The following is a 22,613-nucleotide window of genomic DNA, read 5'->3' as shown; positions in this document are numbered from 1 at the left end:
CCCTGGAGGGGATAAATCCCTATCTCCACCCGTCTCGTGCTCCTGCTGTCTCCACCCAGTCACCCTGCGCCTGTTGCTTATTAAAGGTAAGTTTTAATGATTACATCACATTTTTATTTTGATTACTTGCCTGTTTCATGAAGACGTTCCCTCCTCAGCAGAGATCAGCACTTTGGTTTTTGCTGCAATAACGATATTTAACTTCCTTGTTTTGTCACTTTATCTTAAATTTGTTCCTCGTCTTTACTGCTTAATATTTATTTAGTACCTCTGTTAATTTTTCAACAACATGCAGCCTTCAGTCCTTGTCTCGTCTCAGAGAGTCGAGCGGCTGAAGGTGCAGTTCCCCTGTGCTGCCAGAAGGAGGTGCTGTCTGGAGCTGATCGGGACCTGGGGACCCTTTGGACTTTGGAGGTTAGAAATACTCAGATCGTGACTCCTAAACTTGATTGTCTCTTATCTGATCCTTGCATTCGTCTTGTTAATCATTAGATTGATTATGGTTAATGAGTGAAAAGCGACACCACCCCCCCTCCTGGTGATCTGGATGGTGATAATCAGGTGCTATAAACGTGACACGCCCCCTAATTTGACACTTAAGCAGCACATTCCTCGAGCCAGAGTTCATCCGATCAGGGGAAAAAAAAAATCTAAATCTAAATGTGGGTTTTCCCCTTCATGAACAAGAACCAATCCCCCACCGGGCCTGTGCTTCTGACCCCCCCCTCTAAGAGAACCATCCTGACACCTTCCTCTATTTTGCTGGTGTTGCATTCTTTCTGCAACATTGGCGAGCTGGGGGGGGGGGGGGGGGGGGGGGTTACTGCACATTTCTGCTATTTGCGGTCCCGTTTTCTGAAAATATCCTCCAGTTTGTGTATTCAGGCCGTCTCACAGTTTATGGACGAAGAGGAAGAGGAGGAGGAGGAGGAAGAGCTTCATAACTCGAAATCCTTCCTGTTATAAACTAAAAGTCGATGGTAGGTCACTAATCTGTCTCCGGCCCAGCCGAAACCAACAAAGAGGCTTTGTTGGTTTCAGAAATAAAGTAGGACATTAAAAGTCTGAAGACTTTCAAAATAAAAGCCCGGGGGGGCCCCCCCTCCGTCTGCGTGAATGACTGCAGCTGCTTGTTAAAATGAAGCAGAGTTACTTCCTTAAGTGTTTGTCATCCATCGCAGAATCAAGTTTCTCACTATTGACGGCTGCACGTAACCACGGTAACCGTCTGTCTTGTCTCTACGCCGCATGGATATTTGTGTCTGGTAGGAAATGCTGAGTCACTTCTCGGGTGACTCATCGGCCCTCTGGGGGGGGGGGGTCCGGTTCGTTTCGTTTCTGCCCCCCCAGCGTCGCCGGTTCGACCGTCCACAGCTGGTCAGCGACGCTCAATTAGGAGGCGCGCTGCGCCCCATAAACGCCGCGTGACGTCATGACTTTGGGCTAAAATAATGAGATGCACGCAGAAAAAATATAATTTTGCGCTAAAGAGGAAAAGCGAAGCATTCAGTTGTATCGACAATCTTTAATTTGGCAATACAGTGAATTCCTCCAATAATTAATTAACATTTTTTTATATATACACGAGGAAACAAAGACTTCCACGCCCTTGTCTTGCAGTAAAGGTTGGCAGTGCAAGTCCTGGCCATTTTAAACATTCTCACACACACACACACACACGCTGCAGATGTTCAGATCCGGTCCGGGCCGCTCCGCTTATCTGCGCCAGTACTGAACGGGATGAAAAGAAAATTAACTGGTGTTTACGACACGGTTATAACCGCCCGCTGCGATCTCTGCGCGCGAACCTGAGCGAACTTGTGTATCTGCTCCACCACGGCGGCGAACAGCGCGCCCACGCTCTCGTCGATCAGACTCTGCATGTAATGGACGGCCTCCTCGTCAGACAGGTCCAATCGGAACTTGTCCTGCACCTGGGGGCAGATAAAAAACCCATCCCTGGCATTCCCGATCGCACGTCCCACGCCCCCAGCCCCCAGCCCGACGTGTGCTGCTGCTCGATCCCATTCTAAGAGCTCAGATTTTGTGTTTTTTTTTTTTTACAAAGCGAACTTGCCTTCCTCACGGTTTTGTCCGGCTCCAGAGCGATGTCGGGAACGTTGGCGTCCACCATGAGGGAGAACAGATTTAGGATCAGGTTGGAGTATCTAAAGAGGACGGGAGGAGCATTAACCCGGTGTGTTGTCGCGCTTCCCGTGGAAAGGCGGCGTGATCCGTTCCGGTTCGACCTCCTGAGGTGCAGGAAGGCGGTGTAGCACTGCTTCCTGAACTCCTGGTACTGCTCGCTCTGCATGCCGCCCATCCCCTCCACCATCTCTTTGCTCAGCTTCATGGGCGGAGGCAACGGTTTGGGGTCCCGCCCCAGGATGTAGCCGAAGTCGATGTGGAAGAGCTTCCCTGGAGGAGGGAAGGACATCCGAGTTCTGAACCCGGCGGTTTAATGACCCCCCCGGGAATCTGGAACAGGAGAGTCTGCCTCACCGGTCTTTGTCAGGAGCAGATTGTCCAGGTGTCTGTCCCCGACCCCGAGGATGTATGTGATGACGCAGTAACCAGCTGGAAGGACAAAAGGGGGCGGGATTTAGACGGCTGTGTTCCTACCAGGTGACCCCACACCCCCCCACTCACCGCAGCTCTTCACGTAGGTGTCCATCACCTCCGAGCTGATGCCGTAGGGACCCTTTTCGCTCGGCGCATGCTTCCTGAAGAAGCTCTGCGGAGTCAAACGCCGCGGGATTAGCTTCGGGTCGGCCCCCGGGACGACAGCTGGGCCGGCCCGGTTTTTCCCCCGCTCACCTGGATGTTGCCTTCGGTAGCCAGGACTTCGGCGACGGGAACCGACTGGACGAACTGCATGAAACCTGCGAAGCAGAACCGAATTCTCCGGAGAAGAATATTCCTTCCGGCGCGTTCCCAAAGACTTCTTCTTACCGTGTTTGGTGCTGGTGGCCAGAACTTTGTACGGCATCAACTTCAGGTCCAAATTCTCTTTCCTCAGCAGCTGAATTCCCCCCCCCCCCCAATAACAAAAGCATTATTTTTGTAGTTTCACCATATTTCTTTGTAGTTTTACACCGCGATGGCAGAAAAGAACCCGACGGATTCGTACTTTGTCCATCAGCGAGATGATCTGCAGGATGAGCTGATCCTGCCGCAGGTCGTCTCCGTGCTTGAAGATGACCGTGTACAGCTCGCCGTCCTCCGCTTTGAAGATGAGCTTGGCCGGCATCAACGCGCTCTGGCACAAAAACATCAACAGTCGGATCCTCCCCACCAGGGCGGCGGCAGAGACGATGTGCTTTTCTCTACCTTGAAGAGCGTGGCCGTCTCGGGGACGATGCCTCTGATCTTGATCTGGGGCTCCCAGAGGAAGAGGAATCGGCTCGATGTCCGACAGGTTCACCTTCTCGTTGTCGGCCAGCAGCGCCTGCAGGCGCTCCGTCTGCTCCCCCGCCCCCCACCCCGCGTGGCAGGAAGGGTAAAGCATTTACGACTTCTACGGTCATCCGTTTTAGCGGGGGGTTTTACCGTTCTCACCTTCTTCTTGCGATTGCCGCTTTCCCTCTGCACGGCTTTCATCAGCTGCACCAGTCTGTCGACGAACGTCTGCTGCGCCGCCAGCAGCGAGCGCATCACTCTCACGCTCTTATCGCCCTGGGAGCGAAAGAGACTCAGCTCGCCTGCCGGTTAGCGCTCCGGGTTAGCGCTCGCCGAAGGCCTGACCTTGAGTAAAGCCTGGCTGAATCTCCTCATGACGTTCAGGTACATGTCGTGCGTCTTCGGGTCTCTCTGCTTGGTGTCCTGGTCCTCGCACTCCCACAATCACGTACCTGCAGCACGCACGCACGCGCACGCACACACACACGTTGTCCAGAGACGCTTAAACACCGGCGTCCCCGCGGCCTGGCTGCCCTGGCGCCGACTCACCAGTACAAATAGTTAGCAAGCGTGGAGTTCTTGCAAGCGCGGGAGATGAGAAACGTGCACAAGTCCTGCTGCAGGAAAAAAAAAGACGCAGATGACGACAGGTTAGCGCAACTAGCATGCGGGTTTTTAGCCCATGTGCGCGAGTTTGTCTTTTTTATAACTATGAGTTTCATTCACACCTCTAGATGTTCACAGTCGGCGCCGTCCTTGACTTTCTGCGGGACGGTGGAAGCTCCAGAAGCGCCAGACAGGATCTGAGAACTGCGTGGGGGGGGAGAAACACAAATACAAAAAAATAGATTCAAAGTGACGGAACTGCGATATAAAAATAAAAATGTCGAGTTTCAACTTTAAGCCGATGAGGTAGATTTAGTTAGCGCCGCTCCGGCCAGGATCTCTGGGACGGAAGGATTGCCAGGAAACTCGGAATACGCTAACGGCTCATTACGGCTTCTGAAAGAACAATAATCAAATTCCGCAGAGCAGCAGGCCCTGTCCCCGAAAACGGCGAGAACGTGATGGATAAATTTAGCTCGACTACAACTCATCGACGGGACCGCCGCAGATGTGCGTTTCTTCTACAAGAGTTAATCGCACGCTTCGTTGATTTGCGATCCGCGGCCAGAGCGGCCGGTTCCGTCCCCTCGTCCGCGCTCTGACCTGTCCAGCGCGGCGTCCTCCGACAGCCCCTGGATGTCTCTCTTGCTGCCCGGCTCCAGGCCTCCCTGGATGTCGCTGAAGCTCTCGTATTTGAGCGCCTGGACCAGCTGGAGGAGATACATCAGCAGATCCTAGAGGGTGGGTGGGGGGGGGGGGGGGTCGGAACGATGCGTTCGAGTCACACGACAAAAGCACGAAATATGAATACTCGGAATACCTCGTCGTCCGCCTGCTGCAGGCGCGCCACGGCGTAGCGTCGGACCGTCGGGTTGGTGAACTGGGAGGACAGCAGCTCCAGGGAGTCCTCCACATCCATCGGCTTCCACTTCCCCAGCAGCTCCAGGGCCTGCTTGGCCTCCTGGGGCAGATCCCAGTTCACGCACTTGAGGAACTTGGTCAGCGCCTGCGGCGAGAGGAGGAGGAGGAGGAGGCGGCGCCCCCCCCGGGATGCGTGACGAAAGCCGAAGGGCCTTTTTCCGGGGTCAACAAAAACATTTAACGAAGGAACACGCACCTTCTCCTGCGTGGTGAGGTAGTACCGGAACTTCCACACCAGGTCCTCCTCTTCAGAGTTCAGCGTCTTGGTCGGAGGGAAGCTCACAATGATCTGGCGATTTGGGAACCCAATCAACCAATGAAACGACTGTTTGCTTGGACCCCCCCCCCCCCCCCCCCCCCCCGCTTGTGTGACTTGCATTGAGCTGGTCGCGCGTGGCGGCGTTGGGCTTCAGGTCGTGATCCGAGGGGCCGCTGCGGAGGCTGCGGGCTAGCTTGTGGTGTTTGCTCTCCACCAGGTTCTCCTGCGGGGAGACGGCGACGTTACAAAAAAACATCGCATGTTCGCGTGCGCGGCGCGTCTCACCATCCCCATCTGCGGGTCGGGAACTTTAACGATGTCGCAACTGGTCGGGACGGGCGACGAGTCGTCTCCGTCCTGAAATGCACCGGGGGGGGGTTTAGCGCTTCGGACGGATTTCTGACGCCCCCCCGAAGCGCGCCGCTACCTTCTCGTAGTAGACGATGCTGTGCTCCCTGTCGTTGGTTCTGACGCGGGGAAACTCCACCATGAGGTACATGAAGTTGGAGCTGCGCTTCTCACTCTGCAGACACACGAGAGAGGAGATTTAAAAAAAAAAGCCTCCCAGCGACGGGCCGCCTGCTGCACAGCTCACCTCGTTGATCATCTCGATCTCTCTGAAGGTCAGGCGGTCCAGCCAGTCGACCTTCACCATGTGGCCCTGTCGATGGGCTTTCGTCAGCTGGAGAGAGGAGGAGGGGAGGGGGGGGGAGGAGACCGAAGAAGCAGATGGTGAGGCTGCAAGCGGAACCGTTTTCACAAAACGCACAGCGCCGGTCCGCCGGCAGCCTCCGAGACGCCGATGCGTCCGTTTGAGGAACTAAATGACGTCGGATGAGGCCGAAAAGGGCGAGAAAATCCATGACGCGCCGCGTTGTTTCGTGCCCACGCAAACGAGGAAAACGTGCAAAACCCACTCGCACGCCAGGCACGGATACGCCAACGGTGGCCAAACCGACGGCTGATTCGACGCGCTTCACACACACGGAAACCGGGTGTTCAGGGACGTTCGTTTCAAGGGAGCTTCTCGATTGTTCCGATGTGTAAAACGGTCGCTTGCAGATGCATTTCAACCAAGGCCTTTTTCACACACGCACACACACGCACACGCACGCACACGCACGCACACGCACACACACTCAGGTCTACTCACATCACCGAGTACCTCCAGGTCAGGGCTCTGGAACAGACGATGGTTTAGATACAAAAATCAGAGTTTCTCTCCTCTTCTAATGTTTCCACCTGATCTCTTTGCCCCCCGTTTCTGTTCCCCCCCCCCCCACCCTGACACCCGCCCACTTCCAAGTACGGTACCTTGGCCAGCCTGCCCATCTGGTCCTCCGTCAGGCTGCTGCTGGTGCGTCCCGGTGTGCTCGTGGGCTCCCCGCCGTCGCCCTCCACTCCCGGCCACACCTTCAGGTCGTGCATCCCTTGCCGGAACATGCTAGAGAGCGTGATGGGAGGAGTTATAATCTGCAGGTGAGCCGAGGGGGGAGGGGGGAGGGGGGGCTGACTGACCCATATTTGCCAAACAGGGTGACGGTGGTGCCTCCGACGGGGACGGCCCGGCCGGGACCGTAGATGTCCCACACGGTGAGGGCGACCTGGGCGCTCTGGGGAAGGTCCGGGTATTTGACCGGCAGCCGCAGCCACTCGTTCCAGCTTCACAGGACGGGGAGGTAAGAACGGAGCGTCAGGAGGAGATCACGATCCAAGCAACAACAACAAAAAAAAAAACACACAAAAGCTGTTTCCGACTCACTTCCAGCGTGTGCTGAAGGCTTTGTAGGAGGTGCGGACGGGCAGAGCCAGAGGCTTTCCCTCAGCAAACACCTGACAGGTCACGTAGAGGTCGGAGCAGCTCTCCTGGTAGAGGCCGGAGAAGCGCAGCATCGGATCTTCCAGCAGAGCTTTGTAGCTCTTCTGCTCTCGCTTTCCTTCCAAACTGCCTCTGGAGGGAAGAAGAGACGAGCAGGTACGCTTTAGTTATAGCGTTGTCGTAATCCAGACTTTTTTGGGAGAATAATCCCTTTATTATCAATTTAAAAACTTTATGTGGGAACTATTTAGACTGCAGAATGTGATTATCATTTTGTTCTTGAGTAAAAACTACAACATATTATCTGTAGCGTTGAAGAAAACAAGCACAACAGTCACGAGGCTTTTAGTTCCAGAGCAAAACTCACATCTTGAGTTGAACGTTGATGTCCAGGTCACAGCTGTAAACGTAGTTGAATTTATCAGTTTCCATTTTTCCGCAGGGAAAGCGTTAGATTTTTAGCCCTTTTTAGGACTGCTAGGTTGGGTTCGAGACAAGGCCTCGGCTCGGCGCTCCCCCCCAGAACCCCGGTTAAACCGCTAGCACACGGACAGCTGCGTCATCGATCCGTCCACAAAGCTTCTAAAGACAACTCTTTGTGATTGTGTTCACGGTAAAGGCATTGTTTTTAACAGCTGTCGCAACCAGACACGGGTTGGCGTTTCCGATAGAGACACAATAACACAGAGTCGACTCAGGGAAAAATACACCCAGGAATAATAATCAATCATCGAAGGCTCGGGGACTGAGAAAACAGAAGGGCGATCATTGAATCTGCTGTTGATTTATCAAGCCTGAAATGGCCGAGGAGGAAGTGCAAAAGAGGGAGGGGTTTAAAGCATCTTTATTAAAGGGACAGCGCATGGCTTTACGAAATATCACTGTTCTAAGTATTTTTCATTACATTAAAATAATTAATTACAAAGATTATTTGTGAAATTTTACAATTTTATGTCAAAACGGAAAAAACAATTTTCCTTTACCAATGTTGTGATGCTCGTTTTAAAATCGATTTAAAACTGTACAATTTCTGTCTACAATACTGTTTTGCTCTTTTAAACATTTTAATTTATGGGAAGTGAAGTGAATTACTCATGTTACACATGCATGTAAATATTAATTTAAAAAAATGAAATACATTAACTTTATTTTTATAGTAAAGAAACTACTGTATCGCACACACCACCCAAGAAAACCTTAGAGGGCTGATGTTGAATACTGAAACCAACCAACCTCTAAACAAGTACATAAATATTTATTAATGGCATCTTATATTTATAGAATTGCAATAAAATAAAAAAGACCATCTGAGACTCTCTTTTTTTCTCTCTATCATTCCATCCCTTCCTTTCTTACCGCATTGGATGTGTCATCGTTTCTATCATTTTGGTGTTTCACGCCTGTTGAAGTGCAGCCGGGCGATATCCAAACTGCCCCCAAAATCAGTGCCAAGATACAAGATTCCCTTCTCTATACCCCCCCCCCCCCCCCCCCCCTCTGCACAAACCACCCCCCACGGACGGATGGCACTGCTGGAGCCGTCTTCAGCCAGGCCTGCTGGCCACAATCGTGATGCTGACCCCACCTCCACGCCGCGGCCATAAAGCCTCAGTCAGGATGTATATATGAGGCAGGAAAGGGGAAGAAGAGGCAAACCGGAGCAGATGAAGATGGAGCTGGCCAGGGTTCACGTCGTGCTTGCAGCTGCGGGGTTTCTCCTGTGGGCCGGTGGAGGCTTCGCTGCACCGATGGAGTGCCACTTCGACTCCAGAGGTGAGATCTCATGCTCTATTACTTTGACACACCATTCCGAGTTCTTTTTTTTTTTTTAACTTCCATGCATTCTTGCAGCACTGTGTGTGTTTGAAGGGAGACAGTACTCGCTGGGGGACACCTGGATGGACGACGCCTGCATGCAGTGCACCTGTCTGCACCCGGTCGGCGTCGGATGCTGCGAGACGTGAGTGCACGAACGAGCTGTGTGGTTCGATGACGGGAGATGAAATAGTTCTGAAAACACTCTATTAAATGTCCTGTATCCATAGATTTATTCACGGACAAGCAAGAAAAATGCCCCTTCAAAATAAGAGCACTTATGTTACTTTTTCAGTCATTCATTGTTGTTTTCCTGAAACAGAGCAAGTTGGATTATTTTACTATGATTAACTATTTTATTTCATAATATTATTTTTGTTATATTTTGTATTTCCCAGGCTGTTTAAAACGTACATATAAAATCCAAATCTTTGGTGTAATTATTAACTAAAAACAGCAATAACGATGTAAACTTGCATAAAATAATTATGTAATTATATATATATATATAACAGTCTGAAGAGTTTAAAGTGGGGAGCTTGAGGAAAACCTTTTAAAGTGGGGTAGAAAAATGTGATATCCTTAATTCCAGGGTGCATCGGCCGGTGGATTTCCCCGCCTGGTGTGAGGTGCGGGTGGAGGCAGTGAGCTGCAAGGTGTCCCTGGTCCAGACGGCTGACCCCCGCCTGCCCTGCTCCCCAGGGGACGACATCAAGGACCCCAGCCACGGATCGCTTCAGCTGCAGCAACAGCTTGATGGTTAGAAAAATCCTCCGAGCTGATTCTGCCTGTGAAGCCAATACTCACTATTGTTCGGTATCAATAGCCATTTTTACACGTTTGTAATTGTCACCGGTTAAGGAAATGTGAGTCTGTGAAAATATATTTAAATGAAACTGCAGTTATTTCCAGCAGTTTTTTTTAAAGCATTGATTTTCAAAATATATATTCCGTTTACGTTCAGCATTAGAATGGATTAAAAAAACACACAACTTCAGTCTGACACGGATTGTTTCCTCTGGAGTTTATTTAGCAATTGTATTACCCTAATGATTTACTGTTCATATAAATACACTATATACACATTAATATATTCCTAACTGTTGGATTTGACCTGTTTTCATTCATTTACCCTCCAAATAAAACACACAATTTATCAAATCTAAAAACACGTTTATTTTTATTTTTCATTTTGCAGCACTTCCATCTGAAGGAAATCTTTCCTAAAGACGATGAAAGGTCAAAAAAAACCTTAAAAAAAAATAAAGTAAGAATTATAAACAAGTGTGAGTGAAATAAAGGAAATAAAAATGGAAATGTACAGCGGCGAGAGTTGCACTTTGTGCGGTCAATGATTTCTGGAAAAGGGAAGATGCGCCGTAGAAAGGAAAATGCAAGTCAAACACTTTACATATAGAATCTATACAAAGCTCCTCATATACACTCCTAAAATGTGCTCCTCAGTGGCGACAATTTTAATCCAAATACACACACACACCTCTCAAATATTAATACTGTTGGTCCCTGTGAATTGGGACATGTACGACGCCAAGGCCGGGTTGGTGGGCAGGACTTTGATTGGCAGATCCCAGCTGAAGGTATCCACTTCCACCTGTTCCACCCCGGTCCAAACTGTGACCTGCGGCTGGTTCTGCAGAACCGTGGGCGGTTCCATCGGCTCCCGGGAGGTGACGAACTCAAAGTGGAGGCGCCATCTCAGGATCACTGTGCAAGTAGATAAAAAAAAAAAAAAAAAGTTGTTGTGTTTGATTTGCAGACTGCGGGATTATATAACCTTTAAAAACATTACAAATAAAACACGTCCCAACAAAACGAAACAGGCTTGGACAGATAAAAGAGATGCCTGAGACCACATTTGCGTCTGCGGCCTCGTGGCGACTGACCTACGTCTGTGCTGAACCCCGGCGTGACGTTGAGGGGTACGGGGAGAGAGAAGTGGCTGGAGGCCGTGTGGAGGCAGGACTCGAGGTGCCGGCCGTGTCCGGTCACGCTCACGGTCTGCCCGGGGCGCCGCTGGTACTGCCGCTGGATCTCCTCCTCGCTCTGAAGGCTCACCGAATACTGGGACAGCGGCAGACGTCGGCAGGGTCGCTGCGAGGTTAGCGCTGAGCGCATTTTACTGTTTTACACGAACGGCCAACAAACCTGCAGGCAGCGGACGTCGCCCTCCGAGAAATTGAAAGTGCCGATGATGTCCTCGCCGAGGCGGTAACACGATTTTGAAGATGCAGAACTTTGCCACTTTCCCACGCATGTTGGTGATGTTAAACATGTCTGGAGAAATCAGAAGGAACATGTTTGTTAGAGCAGTTAAACGATTCAGGTGTCAGATTTAATTTAATTAACCAATTAATTATGATGGTGAAGAAAATGCATATAAAGGATGCAGCGAGAATACGGTAAAAATGCACAAATCACAGAGACGGGGGGGGGGGGGTCTGACTGACGGGGGCAGCGTCTTGAAGTGGTGACCATCAGCATGTCCAGGGCTCTCTCCAAAGGTCGAGCGTCTCTGCGGCTCGTCTCCTCATCCTCCAGGAAGGGATTGGAGGGGGACACCTCCTCATCCTGGGGAAACGGGGGCTCAGGCATGCCTACAAATTACAGAAGACTTCTTTAAAGAATTGCAATTTCGCATTACAATAGCAGGACTGTTATTTTGCTTTTTTTAAACCAGCAGTTTCATTCATTCAAGAAAAACTATTGACTGTTGGCAGAAGGTAATATTTATTGCGATTTCAAGGCGACACACTCCAATAACAAAGCAGAGCGTAACGATTGAATATAAAAGTAGCCCGAAAGCCGTCTCGCCTTGCAGAACCAGCACTCTGAAGGGAACTCTGAGGAGTTTGATGGGCGAGTTGACTCTCTGGCAGCCGATGGTCAGCTTGTAGACGTACTTCACGGCCTGGCCACGAAAACTAGGAGGACCGTCGACGGGTACGACCTCGCTGTATGAATCTGTTTGGGAGAGAGTGATTGTTGTTTTTAACGGAGAAAAAACAAGCTCAGAGGCTTTGGTGCTCGTTGATCCGTTTCTGCGTACAGGTTTTGCTCTCCCCAGGATCCAGGCAAAGGTCGCAGAATAATATCTTGGGAGGCGTATCCAGCACGCACTGCCCTCTCTCACCTGTAGGAAAAAAAAAAAAAAAGATTTTGCTTTGATCTAATGAGAAGTATAGCACACGTTTTTATGCATCCGTGTGGTCAGATCTGTTCATTCAGAGCATAACGTACTTTCTAGGTCCTTAAGTATACTAACAGTGATTTACATTTCTGCTTCTCTCATTCGCCATCTTTTCCCCCTCACAATACTAACCTCGACTTGGAATGAGCACCGTGTCACTTTCAGCCTGGACGTCCTGCTTGCTGCCCTGGGCTGGGAGGGCCACTCTGCCCTCACTGGCGTGAAACTGGCAGTGAATCTGAGCGCTGGCCCACGCCAGCATCTCACTGGAGCACAGTTAAAAGACCAACAACATGATTCTGATAGCTAAATATGATCCTGGATGTAACTGATCGCGGCTGAGGTGAGTGAAGAGGTTTAAAGGAGTCGAACGCTCACCTGCTGGCGGAGGTCGAGAGGTGGGACATTGGGTTGGTGAATGTTATGAGACACTCCATGAGCTCCCCGGCCAGAAACACGGGGCCCCGCGCCATGGAGGCCACGACCTCGATCATCTGCGAGGTTAAAGGAGCAACACAACGAGACTAGTCAATGAAAAGGGTGCAACAGTCGCATAAACCAGACGCAACTAGCATACTGCTAACGCTTTATGCTAGTTGTGACTTGTGTGGTCCGATCCAGCTACTTCGCCGTTAATTGCAAAACCTACCTCGACGGCAGCCAAGACTACCACTTTGAAAAATAGAGGCGCACTTAAATTCCACTTCTTGAATAATGTAATGTGGCGAAACTAGACATGGCTGATCTGCTAGGATGTTATACCAGCGGAAGTAAACAGATACTTCGGTGTTGCGCATCCGCTGCGGGACGGTCAGTTACAAACCCGGGGAAATGAAACTTTGGTCAAATAAAAGGTATGTGTTAAAAACATGAGTATTCTTGAAGAATATGATTTCTGTGACTGCTGCGAAATATATCATGCCTGCCATTAAATATGTTTCGGTTAATAATCCTGCGACGTAGAGTGTCACGAATATGTTTTGGTCGGCCATGCAGAAGACGTCCATATAATGTGGATTGTTGCTAGGGTAACTGGTAGGGAGGTGAAGAAATATATATATATATTACTAATAACACTTTTGTTTATTAATAGCACCCAATATGCAGTATTTTAATTTTAATTTTTTTTAAATATATATTTGTATACATTAGCCAAGTCATATCAGATCCGGGAATTACTAAATGTTGTTGAATTTAAATCCCCCTTCGTACTTCAAATGGTACGGTCCAGTCGGTAGCTTTTCCCGACTTGTTGCTAATATTTCCAGTGTTCCGCCTGCCAGGCAAACTTTACAAGAAGTCCCTTCAATGATTTCACCGCAGCAAATTCGAGCAATGTTTGGTTTTATCGTTTAAGAGAACACTCATCAGCTTGTGGTTTGGGTCTGCGCGTCCTTTTAAATAAACGAAGCGTCCCTCGCGAGAGAAAATAATACCTGAAAGATTAAAGTGAGGGCAAAATCGCATAAAAGCTGACAAAAATAAAAACAATTTGCATACCGACGGCGGCGCTAGCTAAACCTTCATAGTTCCGACTTCTGAGGCGTCGGTTCGGAGTGGGAGGTGGACAGAACTGTCTGTCTGGAGTCCAGCTGCTAATGGTGAGCTAACCGCGTATAAAGCAAGAGGCTGATCAGCTAATGCTACATAATTAATTACGAAGGTGGTACTAGTGATATCAGTGTATGGCTTTGCAGCTAGCCGGTTACTGGAATGCTTGTTTGCCCCCCCCCGGGGAGTAAATGTATTCACGACGTTTCCGCCCCCCCCCCCCCCTTTTTTTTTTTTTTTTAGGTGTCCTGTCCATATAATTGTTGGGCTTCAGCTACCAGCCACAGCTGAACAGACTCCCCGAAGCTCCAATGCTAATGGGGTCTAAATCGGTCTGACGTCTTTCAAACGGAAGCCCGGAGGGGTCTTGCAGAGACGCGAATCACTGCGGTGTTTGAGGCGATGCCTGTAAGAGGGCAGTAATCGTGTTCTAGTCCTGGGACCGCTCGTCTGAAACACAGTTTTCTTATCCGTAGTTCCAGGTCAGGATTTTATACGTTTTAAAACCACTTTACATCACGGAGCTGAACCACATCTGTAACTCAGGGATCGCTTTGATGTGTTTTCCTGGCCTTTTAGCTCCCCGTTCCTGGGCTGTCCTGCTAAAATGAGTGCAGAGTGGGGTGAGAAATCCACCGCCAACCTCATGAGCAGGTACGTCTCCAAGGAGACGGGGTATGGCGTCCCCCGGGAGGGTTGGAGAATCTGCCTGGCGCACGAGTTCAAGGAGAAGAGGAAGCCCTTCCAGGCCAGAGACGTCTCGCTGTCCAACGTGGTGGAGCACGTCGGCCTGGGATTCAGGTGAGACGCTCCGGTTTGTCCAAAAAAAAACCGTGCAGCCCCCCCCCGATCCCAAAGAAGGTGGAAATTCGAGTTTTTAAATGGAAAGTTGCGTCTCATCGAGATCCTTTCGTGTACCTTTTTGAAAGGAGTAAACGTACGCCAGGATAGCCGAACCACGAGTCCAATAAACCTCTGCTCCTGTTTCCAAGGTGCGGCAGCACCTGAGCGCACGTTGACCTGGTGGTGTCACGTTTCAGCTAATCAGCTGTTGATAAACCGAGTTTTAAGTCTGACTCCTGGTTTGTTTGTTAAAAGTGGTTTTATTTTCTTCCTCCTCTTCTTCCTGCTCAGTTGGACTTTCCCATTAGCAGAGAAGCTCTCCAAAGATGTTTTTTTTTTTTATTAGTCTTCACCAGTTCACGTCTGTTTTTAGTAACGTGTCACGTAAAGCATGAAAATTCACAGGCGACTGTTACGTTGGCGGAAGATCCGGTCTTTTTTTCAAAATAAAACAACTTTTAGATGCTAATAATCAACGGAAATTGTACACATTAGTTCTTCTTTTTGTGCGGCCCGGTAACAAATGCCTCACGGACCGGTACCGGGCCGCGGCCCTGTGGTTGGGGACCGCTGACCCCACGCACGTACACACACACACACACACGCGGTTTATTGCCTTAGCTCGCCTGATGAAGGGGAGAACGGTTCCTTTGTCTGGTATTTGCTTTCCGATTACGGCGTCTGTCGCTGTAAAGCGTCTGCAGGGTTCGGTCGTTCCACCGCCGGACTGTGGCGTCGGCTCCCCGTCCTCTGGTCTCTGGCGCCGAGGCGCGAAGGAGCTTCTAGCGGCGCGGCGACGACATCACTTCGATTGCTCTTCGTGTTCACGCAGGTATCTCAAATGGTGGTACAAGAAGACCAAGGTGGAAAAGAAGGCGCCCTTCATCGATATGTTCGGCGCTCTACCCTTGCGCCAAATATACGGTGAGTGAGGATGTGTGTGTTTTTTTTTTTTTTATCCGCGCACACGGGCGCCGGTTTCTCAACGCTGCCGGAAATGCTCTGATTGGCACAGGCGCGCCCCTCGGCGGCATCGGGGGAGGTACCATCACGAGAGGTTGGAGGGGGGAATTCTGCCGGTGGCAGCTGAACCCCGGGATGTACCACTACACGACTGTCACGGCGAACCAGGTAGAGGATCTGGAAAGGGGTCCTTTCGGCGTTGCTTTGTGCCGCCGCGCGTCGTTTCACACGCTTGTTTGTGTGTTTGTGTGTGTGTTTGTGTGTTTGTGTGTTTGCTCTCCCAGTTCACAGTGTGCTTGAGTCGCGGGGGACAAACGGTTTACCAGCAGGTCTTGTCTGTAGAGCGTCCTCCCACGTTGCAAGGGTGGAACTGGGGCTACTGCGGCGAGTACGCCTTCTACCACGCCTTGTACCCCCGCGCCTGGACCGTCTACCACCTGCCGGGGCAGAACGTCACCCTGACCTGCCGGCAGATCTCTCCGGTCATTCCCCACGACTACCGGGTAAGAAGAAGAAGAAGAGACTTTTGGTTCTTTAGTTGGTCCTTTGACGGTTTGGGTGATACCATTACCCCCCCCCCCCCCCCCCCTCCCCCGCAGGACTCCAGTCTGCCGGTGGCCGTGTTCGTGTGGGACATGGAGAACAAGAACGACTACGCTCTGGACGTCTCCATCATGTTCACTGTGGTCAACGGCTCGGGACAGAAGGACGACAAGGCCGGGGGCCACTGGAACGAGCCGTTCCACCTGGAGAAAGAGGGGGGGGCGGTGTCCGGGGTCCTGCTTCACCACTGCACTGCGGTGAACCCCTACACCCTGAGCATCGCCACCACGGAGCGGGTGCCGTTCGTTACCTTGGGATGTTTAACGGCGGGTCTGAAGATCCGAGCTGTGAATTAATCCGTGTGTGTGTGTGTGTGTGTGTGTGTGTGTGTGCGCGCGTGTGTGTGTTTTTGTGTGCACGTCCCGACAGCCTGACAGGGAAGTGAGTCACCAGACGGCGTTCAATCCGAAGGGAACGTGCAGCGGCCTGTGGCGAGACCTCCTCGCCGACGGGCGGCTGGACTCTCCGACAGGTCCGCCCGCTTTAAGGAACGCGCTCGCCGCCGCCGGGTCCCTTTTGAGCCGCGCTTCTTACCGCTCTCTCTCCGCCGCTCGCCTGTTCCCAGGGTCCAGCCCGCCCACGCCGAAAGGCGAGAGAGTGGCCGCGGCGCTGGCGGCGCGCTGCTCGGTGCCGGCGCAGAGCCGGAACACCCTGGAGTTCTGCCTGGCCTGGGACATGCCCAAAATCACCTTCGGCTCCAGGGAGCGGGAACACGTCAGGTACGGGGGGGGGGGGGGGGAACCCGAGAGGGAAAGGTGATTCCCGAGTCGGCGTTGACGTCACCGTGGGTGTGGTCCGGAGGGAGACGGGAACGTCTGACGGCACGCGTTCTTCCGTCTCCAGGCGATACACTCGTTACTTTGGGACCGACGGGAACGCCGCCCCCTCCCTCGGCCACTACGCCCTGACGCACTACAGCCAGTGGGAGGAACGCATCGAGGCGTGGCAGCGGCCCGTCCTGCGAGACGGGTACTGAGCAATCACCCCCCCCCCTGGGCTTTACATTAAGGGTCGCCGGCGAGTTCCGTAACGCCCCTTTTTGTGCGGGACGCAGCTCCCTCCCGTCCTGGTACAAGTCGGCGCTGTTCAACGAGCTCTACTTCGTGGCCGACGGGGGGACGGTGTGGACGGAGCTGCCGGAGGACGCCGACGTCAGCGGCGGCGTGCGCAGCGAGGACGGGGGTTTGCCGGCTCGGCCCGACGTCGTCAAGGAGTACGGCCGTTTTGCTTACCTCGAAGGTGAGAGTCGGGGGGTGGGGGGGGGGGCGATGACCTTCAATGTTGCTTTGATGACCTCCGAGCTTTTCCCGCCTCCCAGGTCAGGAGTACAGGATGTACAACACGTACGACGTGCACTTCTACGCTTCCTTCGCGCTCGTCATGCTGTGGCCCAAACTCGCCTTGAGTTTACAATACGATATCGGTGAGTGGACGCTCCGTCATCCCATCGGGGGGGGCGGCTCCCCCCCCCCCCCCCCCAGTGACGGCCATCTCTCTCTCGTCTCAGCCGGCAGCGTCGTGGCGCAGGACCTGACGGAAAGGCTCCATCTGAAGAACGGCCGGTGTTCCCCCGTCAAGACCAAGAACGTGGTTCCCCACGACATCGGAGACCCGGGTAAGGAGGGAGGCGGCTTCGGTTGCGTGGGGGCTCGGGGTCCAGTTGATGCGTGAACTGTTTCTCTCCCCCCCCCCCCCCCCCCCCCTAGACGACGAGCCGTGGGTGAGGATGAACGCCTACCTCATCCACGACACGGCCGACTGGAAGGACCTGAACCTGAAGTTCGTCCTGCAGGTCTACAGGGACTTCCACCTCACCCAGGACCGTCGGTACCTGCGGGACCTGTGGCCCGTCTGCCAGGTGGCCTCCCCGTTGGACACATTAAGTACAGAAATTGGCTCTAGTAGTAACGGCAACCGAGACTTTTGCTTAAATTCTGCTCGGCCCGCTAGGCGGTGATGGAATCGGAGTTGAAGTTCGACCGGGACGGCGACGGGCTGATAGAGAACTCTGGGTACGCCGACCAGACCTACGACGGCTGGACCGTGACCGGGCCGAGGTGAGGGGGGATTTAATGATGTAGACGGATGGGACGGAGCATCCTAGAACCCCGAGAACTAACGGCGGGTCCAGGAAACGCCACAACGGCGTCCAATTTCTGTCACCAAGTTAAGAAACCTGGAAGGGAAACGTCCCCAAACGGACCTCGCAAGTCGCTCCGAGGTTTATTAGCGAGTTCTGTTGCCTTTCCTCTGCTTTCATGTTTGTTGTTGCTGTTTTTTTTACAGTGCGTACTGCGGCGGGCTCTGGCTGGCGTCGCTCTGCGTGATGTGCAAGATGGCCACGCTCGTGGGCAACGAGGAGACGTACCGTCGCTACAGAGAGATCCTGGACCGAGGCGGCGCCGCCTTCGACAAACTGCTGTGGAATGGTGAGGCCCATTTGTTTGCCTTCGATATCATTTTGAAAGCGTTAAGGGTTTTTTTTTTTTTTTTTTTTTTCCTCCTTAGGCAAGTACTACAACTACGACAGCAGTCGAAGGGAGCTTTCTAACAGCGTCATGTCCGACCAGTGTGCCGGCCACTGGTTCCTGAGAGCGTCGGGGCTGGGAGAGGGAGAATTCCAGGCAAGTTTTAACACGAGACGTCTCTCATCCGGAAGGAATCGGGCCCTGAAACTCAGACGCGGTCTCTGTTTTAGAACAAAAGGAATCTTTGACTGGCCTGTAATGAAGAGGAACTATTGCCGACATGAGATTTAAACACAAACACTCTTGATCTGGGCATTTTGCTTCATCAAAGTCAACTTGTGAACGCCCCGTAGTGGACGAACTGAGACATTACAGTTTATTTAAATGACCTTAAACCTTGTTTTAATGTCTCTGATGACTTTTCCCCTTGATATCCATGTAAAATAGTGTCCTCATTTTTTTTTTTTTATATATATTAGAAATACTTTATTTTTAAATAACATCCTTGGATGTGGACACGCATCAAATCCTCCCTCCAGGTCTTTCCAGATGAGAAGATCAAAAGCGCGCTAAAGTGCATCTTTGACTTGAACGTAATGAGCTTCGCCGGGGGCCAGATGGGGGCGGTGAACGGCATGCGTCCTGAAGGAGTGCCCGACAGCTCCAGCGTCCAATCGGATGAGGTCTGGATCGGGGTGGTGTACGGACTGGCAGCCACGATGATCCACGAGGTGCGTGTTTAAAATCCGCTTCACGTGTCGTATGTTTGAATCTTTACTTGACCTATTAAATGACACGCATCATTAGGAGACGCCATCTTTAACATTTTCATAAAAACGAATAATTAGAAGACGTTCATGTCTCATTTCCCTGCGGCTGCTACCTTGTTTTTTGTTGTTGTTTTTTTTAGGGTATGAGGGACGAGGGAATGCGTGCGGCGGAGGGTTGCTACCGCACCGTGTGGGAAAGGCTGGGCATGGCCTTCCAGACTCCCGAAGCCTACCGTGAAAAGGGCATCTACCGCTCTCTGGCGTACATGAGGCCTCTGAGCATCTGGGCCATGCAGCTGGCCTTGGACGCCTCGCAGAACAACCAGACAATGGCGGCCCCGCCCGGAACCCCAGACGGGGAGCGGGGTCCGGATGCGAGAGATAATCCGAACTAGGAGGCGACGAAAGGAGTTTCCTGCGTGAGTATTTGTTGTGCTTCAGGTGCTCGGAGCTTTACGGACTGAAAAAAAAGAAGAAGCTGCACAGTGATTGGAGGAGGTGGCAGAATCATAGCCAGTATATATAAAACGATTTAAAAATGTTTTTCTCTGTTTGCACTCCTGCAAACATGACATTTCAGAATCACCTCGGTAATGATGTTTGCATATTTGCAACAAGGTTATACGCTGCTGTTGTATTAATTACATGTATTATTACAACTGAATACAGTAGAAGGGCTTTGAGTGGTTTCGCGGAGATTTATTATTCTGAAATGCGTCACGTTTTCTTTTTCCTGCACTTATTTCTGAATGTCTTGTCTAATGATAAATGCGACGGTTACCATGTTTTTACAAAATTCAATAGTCACGACAAACTTGCTGAATAAATGATCAAATGGAATGCAGATGTGGGTTCATTGTGTCGTCAAACAAAAGTACAATCAGCTAAACGTTTTTTCACCAGTTTTCATGAATGTTTCTGATTCACAGAATCCACAGTTATTTCTTTTTTAGTTCAGTTTTATTTTTTTAGTCCTACGAAGGACCGGAATCAACAGCCACACGAAACGGGAGAAAATGCAAAAGAGAGATCTCTGCTAGATGTTTAAAACCGGAGCGTAGAAATGAAATACTTAAAATGAAAAACGCGAAAAGAGTTCGTCCCTGGGTGGGCTCGAACCACCAACCTTTCGGTTAACAGCCGAACGCGCTAACCAATTGCGCCACAGAGACTCGCGCTCAACAGAGGTGTGGCCTAGTTATTCAAGCTGTGTCACCGGAAGCGGGGACGAACTGGTAAGCCCCGCCTCCTCAAGGAGTACCGTCATTCGATTTGTTGAGTCATTATTGGGCCTGTTTCTCTCCTTGATAGGAAAAATACAATCACAATACAGCAAAGTGAGTATTTAGTGTAAACTACAAACGTTTAAATATAAACAATAATAATTCAGAGAAGAATAAAGACGCTTACAAAACGTGTTCTATTCACAAGCAATTCTTTTAATAATTTATTTTGTAAGGAGATAAATACAAAAATCTGAAGTAAAACAGGGACACAGGATAGTACTACTATAAAAAAGAGGTTCAGTTAAAATCAGGATATTGATTATCTAGGAGGGGGGGGGGGGGGGTCAGCCTGCACAAAACGAAATAAAAGCAAAGGCCTCGAAACCATGATCTCCTTACATGAGCTTAAAATAAACCCCACTAAAGGAATACGTCACTCACTCTGTCGGGGGTTCGTAAAGCTAACCTTTTCCCCATGCCCCCCCCCCCCCATGGATAAATGTGATGTAAGCTCTGCCTCGGTTCAGACGGCTCAGCTCTGAATGGAGCTGGTGTCCTCCTCGGTGTCACGCTGCATAAAATCTGGGTTAGCTCGAGCACCCAAGGGGGGGGGGGGCGCTTTTCCCTCTCATTCTCTGCATGTCTCCCTGCCAAAAGGACACGGAGGGGGGGGGGTGGGGGGGGCACGGCGCAGTAGTGCAGTGTGTCAGGGCCTGCGGCCTGCTGCCTGGCTCTCCCTGTCGTTTTCGTGTGGCGAAATGGATTCTGAGGCGTGAGGAAGATGTCACAGGCGTCTCGCCGGAGGCTTTGTGGTGGTGGTGGTGGTGGGGGGGGGCAGATGGAGGCGTCACTGAAGTGCATGTTAGCATTATCGCGACCCAGCTGTGAGACATCAGCACCTGTGGAGGGGATTCGGAAGGATGGAGCCCCCCCCCCCCTGTGGGGAGGATGGAGTCCCCCACTTTCCCAGGAGGGCCTCGAGCTTTTGCCTGATTTGTGTGTGGGGGGGGGTCCTCCTCCTTTTTCTTTTCTCAGCAGAGACAGAAATACCTTGATGAAGCAAAAAAAAAATCAAATCAAATCTATAGGAAGTGTATATTTAATAATTATATAGTTAATGTCATTCACATAGTAAATGCATTCACAGCTTTAACATTTTGTTACTATTTCTTTTGTAAAGATTATGTAAGATAATTAAATATTAATATTTAATAGAATAGATTCCAGGTCAACGCTGAATAATTTTGGTTTATTTTTTTTCATCCACACTTCCTCATGTCTGACCTTTATTTTTTGCAGCGAGGTTTGAATGTGCGGGGGGGGGGGGGGGGTAAATCAAAAACACCCTTTGTCCGCACAGAAATACCCCCGAGCAGCCACCCGGGGCAGGATGGGGGGGGGGGGGGGTTCCCATGGCCTTCCTGCCGTCCCGTTAGCGCAGTAAGAGCTCACCAACGTGCTCGTGTTTCTCTGTAGAGCTGGATCATGCGCTCTGCGCTCTGGAATACGGCGCTTCATCGAGGGAGGGGGGGAGGCGCGGGGGGGGGGCGTCATTTGCATATTCTGAATCGCTTTCATCCCCACCACAAATAGTTAATTTTTAAAGCAACACAATCTGATGTAAATCTGGGCATGGCTGCTGCAGATCCCCCCCCCCCTTACGAAATACTTTCTATTCCACGGGGGGGGGGGGGGGGGCATATTTGATAGATTTGTGTCGGGCTCTGCAATGCAGAAAGCGAGAGTTGTTGCGTGTGATCGTGACAGTGACACCAGGCGCGTGTGCGTGACTGATCCGGACTTGGGGAGGGAAATAGTGGGAGGGGGGGGAAGGAAAAAAAAGGGGGGGTGGCAGACAGAAAAGAAACAAACAATAATGTAACTTACACGCGCGCACACACACACACACACACACACACACACGCACACACCCCTTTTTTCTGGTAACAATGTGTACGTTTTTAGGGAGGGAGGGGGGGCGCGCAAAGGGAGAAACAGACGGAGAGAGAGAGAGAGAAAGGAGGAGGGGGGTGCGTTCTGAAATAATGTAGTCAGCCATTTTTTATGTAAGGGGATTTTTTTTTTTTTTCTTATTGGGGGGGGGGTTGTTAAAAAATAAATATAAGAGGGCGGCCATCTTTGTTGCTCTGCCTAGTGTAAAA

The 22,613-nt window shown here is 51.1% G+C and overlaps 4 protein-coding genes and 1 non-coding gene across 5 annotated transcripts; 2 read left to right on the top strand and 3 right to left on the bottom strand.

The window, feature by feature from the left end:
* Positions 1-1,512: 1,512 nt before the first annotated feature.
* Positions 1,513-7,626, bottom strand: pik3c3 (phosphatidylinositol 3-kinase, catalytic subunit type 3). Its single transcript, XM_068755680.1, is given in 27 exon segments — positions 1,513-1,731; positions 1,809-1,934; positions 2,078-2,168; positions 2,250-2,418; positions 2,503-2,577; positions 2,650-2,734; positions 2,818-2,882; positions 2,953-3,022; positions 3,131-3,259; positions 3,331-3,384; positions 3,386-3,463; positions 3,559-3,675; positions 3,745-3,837; positions 3,839-3,851; positions 3,949-4,016; positions 4,128-4,209; positions 4,609-4,739; positions 4,826-5,011; positions 5,123-5,215; positions 5,304-5,408; positions 5,471-5,542; positions 5,613-5,708; positions 5,781-5,867; positions 6,500-6,629; positions 6,704-6,847; positions 6,948-7,136; positions 7,372-7,626. Coding segments are annotated over 27 exon segments (2,628 nt in total). The 5' UTR covers positions 7,437-7,626; the 3' UTR covers positions 1,513-1,716.
* A 1,048-nt stretch (positions 7,627-8,674) lies between these two features.
* On the top strand, positions 8,675-9,583 carry msmp1 (microseminoprotein, prostate associated 1). The gene is made up of 3 exons (XM_068756085.1): positions 8,675-8,777; positions 8,856-8,964; positions 9,412-9,583. Exons 1-3 carry the CDS (start codon positions 8,675-8,677, stop codon positions 9,581-9,583), a joined length of 384 nt encoding a protein of 127 aa, XP_068612186.1.
* Positions 9,584-9,981: 398 nt separating this feature from the next.
* Positions 9,982-12,521, bottom strand: rgp1 (GP1 homolog, RAB6A GEF complex partner 1). The gene is given in 9 exon segments (XM_068755948.1): positions 9,982-10,544; positions 10,724-10,901; positions 10,986-11,051; positions 11,053-11,114; positions 11,288-11,434; positions 11,652-11,801; positions 11,887-11,970; positions 12,160-12,293; positions 12,406-12,521. Coding segments are annotated over 9 exon segments (1,161 nt in total). The 3' UTR covers positions 9,982-10,320.
* Positions 12,522-14,185: 1,664 nt separating this feature from the next.
* Positions 14,186-20,047, top strand: gba2 (glucosidase, beta (bile acid) 2). The gene is made up of 17 exons (XM_068755784.1): positions 14,186-14,379; positions 15,254-15,345; positions 15,437-15,552; positions 15,669-15,887; positions 15,984-16,223; positions 16,357-16,459; positions 16,553-16,706; positions 16,831-16,956; positions 17,042-17,226; positions 17,306-17,410; positions 17,495-17,602; positions 17,694-17,845; positions 17,938-18,044; positions 18,274-18,416; positions 18,496-18,611; positions 18,995-19,186; positions 19,366-20,047. The coding sequence occupies exons 1-17, from the start codon at positions 14,186-14,188 to the stop codon at positions 19,618-19,620; spliced, it is 2,607 nt and encodes an 868-aa protein (XP_068611885.1). The 3' UTR covers positions 19,621-20,047.
* Positions 20,048-20,323: 276 nt separating this feature from the next.
* On the bottom strand, positions 20,324-20,397 carry trnan-guu (transfer RNA asparagine (anticodon GUU)). The gene has a single exon. It is a non-coding gene; the product is annotated as a tRNA-Asn (tRNA).
* Between the last annotated feature and the right edge of the window lie 2,216 nt (positions 20,398-22,613).

The sequence above is a fragment of the Brachionichthys hirsutus genome, chromosome 23 (assembly GCF_040956055.1).
Source record: "Brachionichthys hirsutus isolate HB-005 chromosome 23, CSIRO-AGI_Bhir_v1, whole genome shotgun sequence".
Taxonomy (NCBI): Eukaryota; Metazoa; Chordata; class Actinopteri; order Lophiiformes; family Brachionichthyidae; genus Brachionichthys; species Brachionichthys hirsutus.
This window is presented reverse-complemented; position numbering and strand designations above follow the sequence as displayed.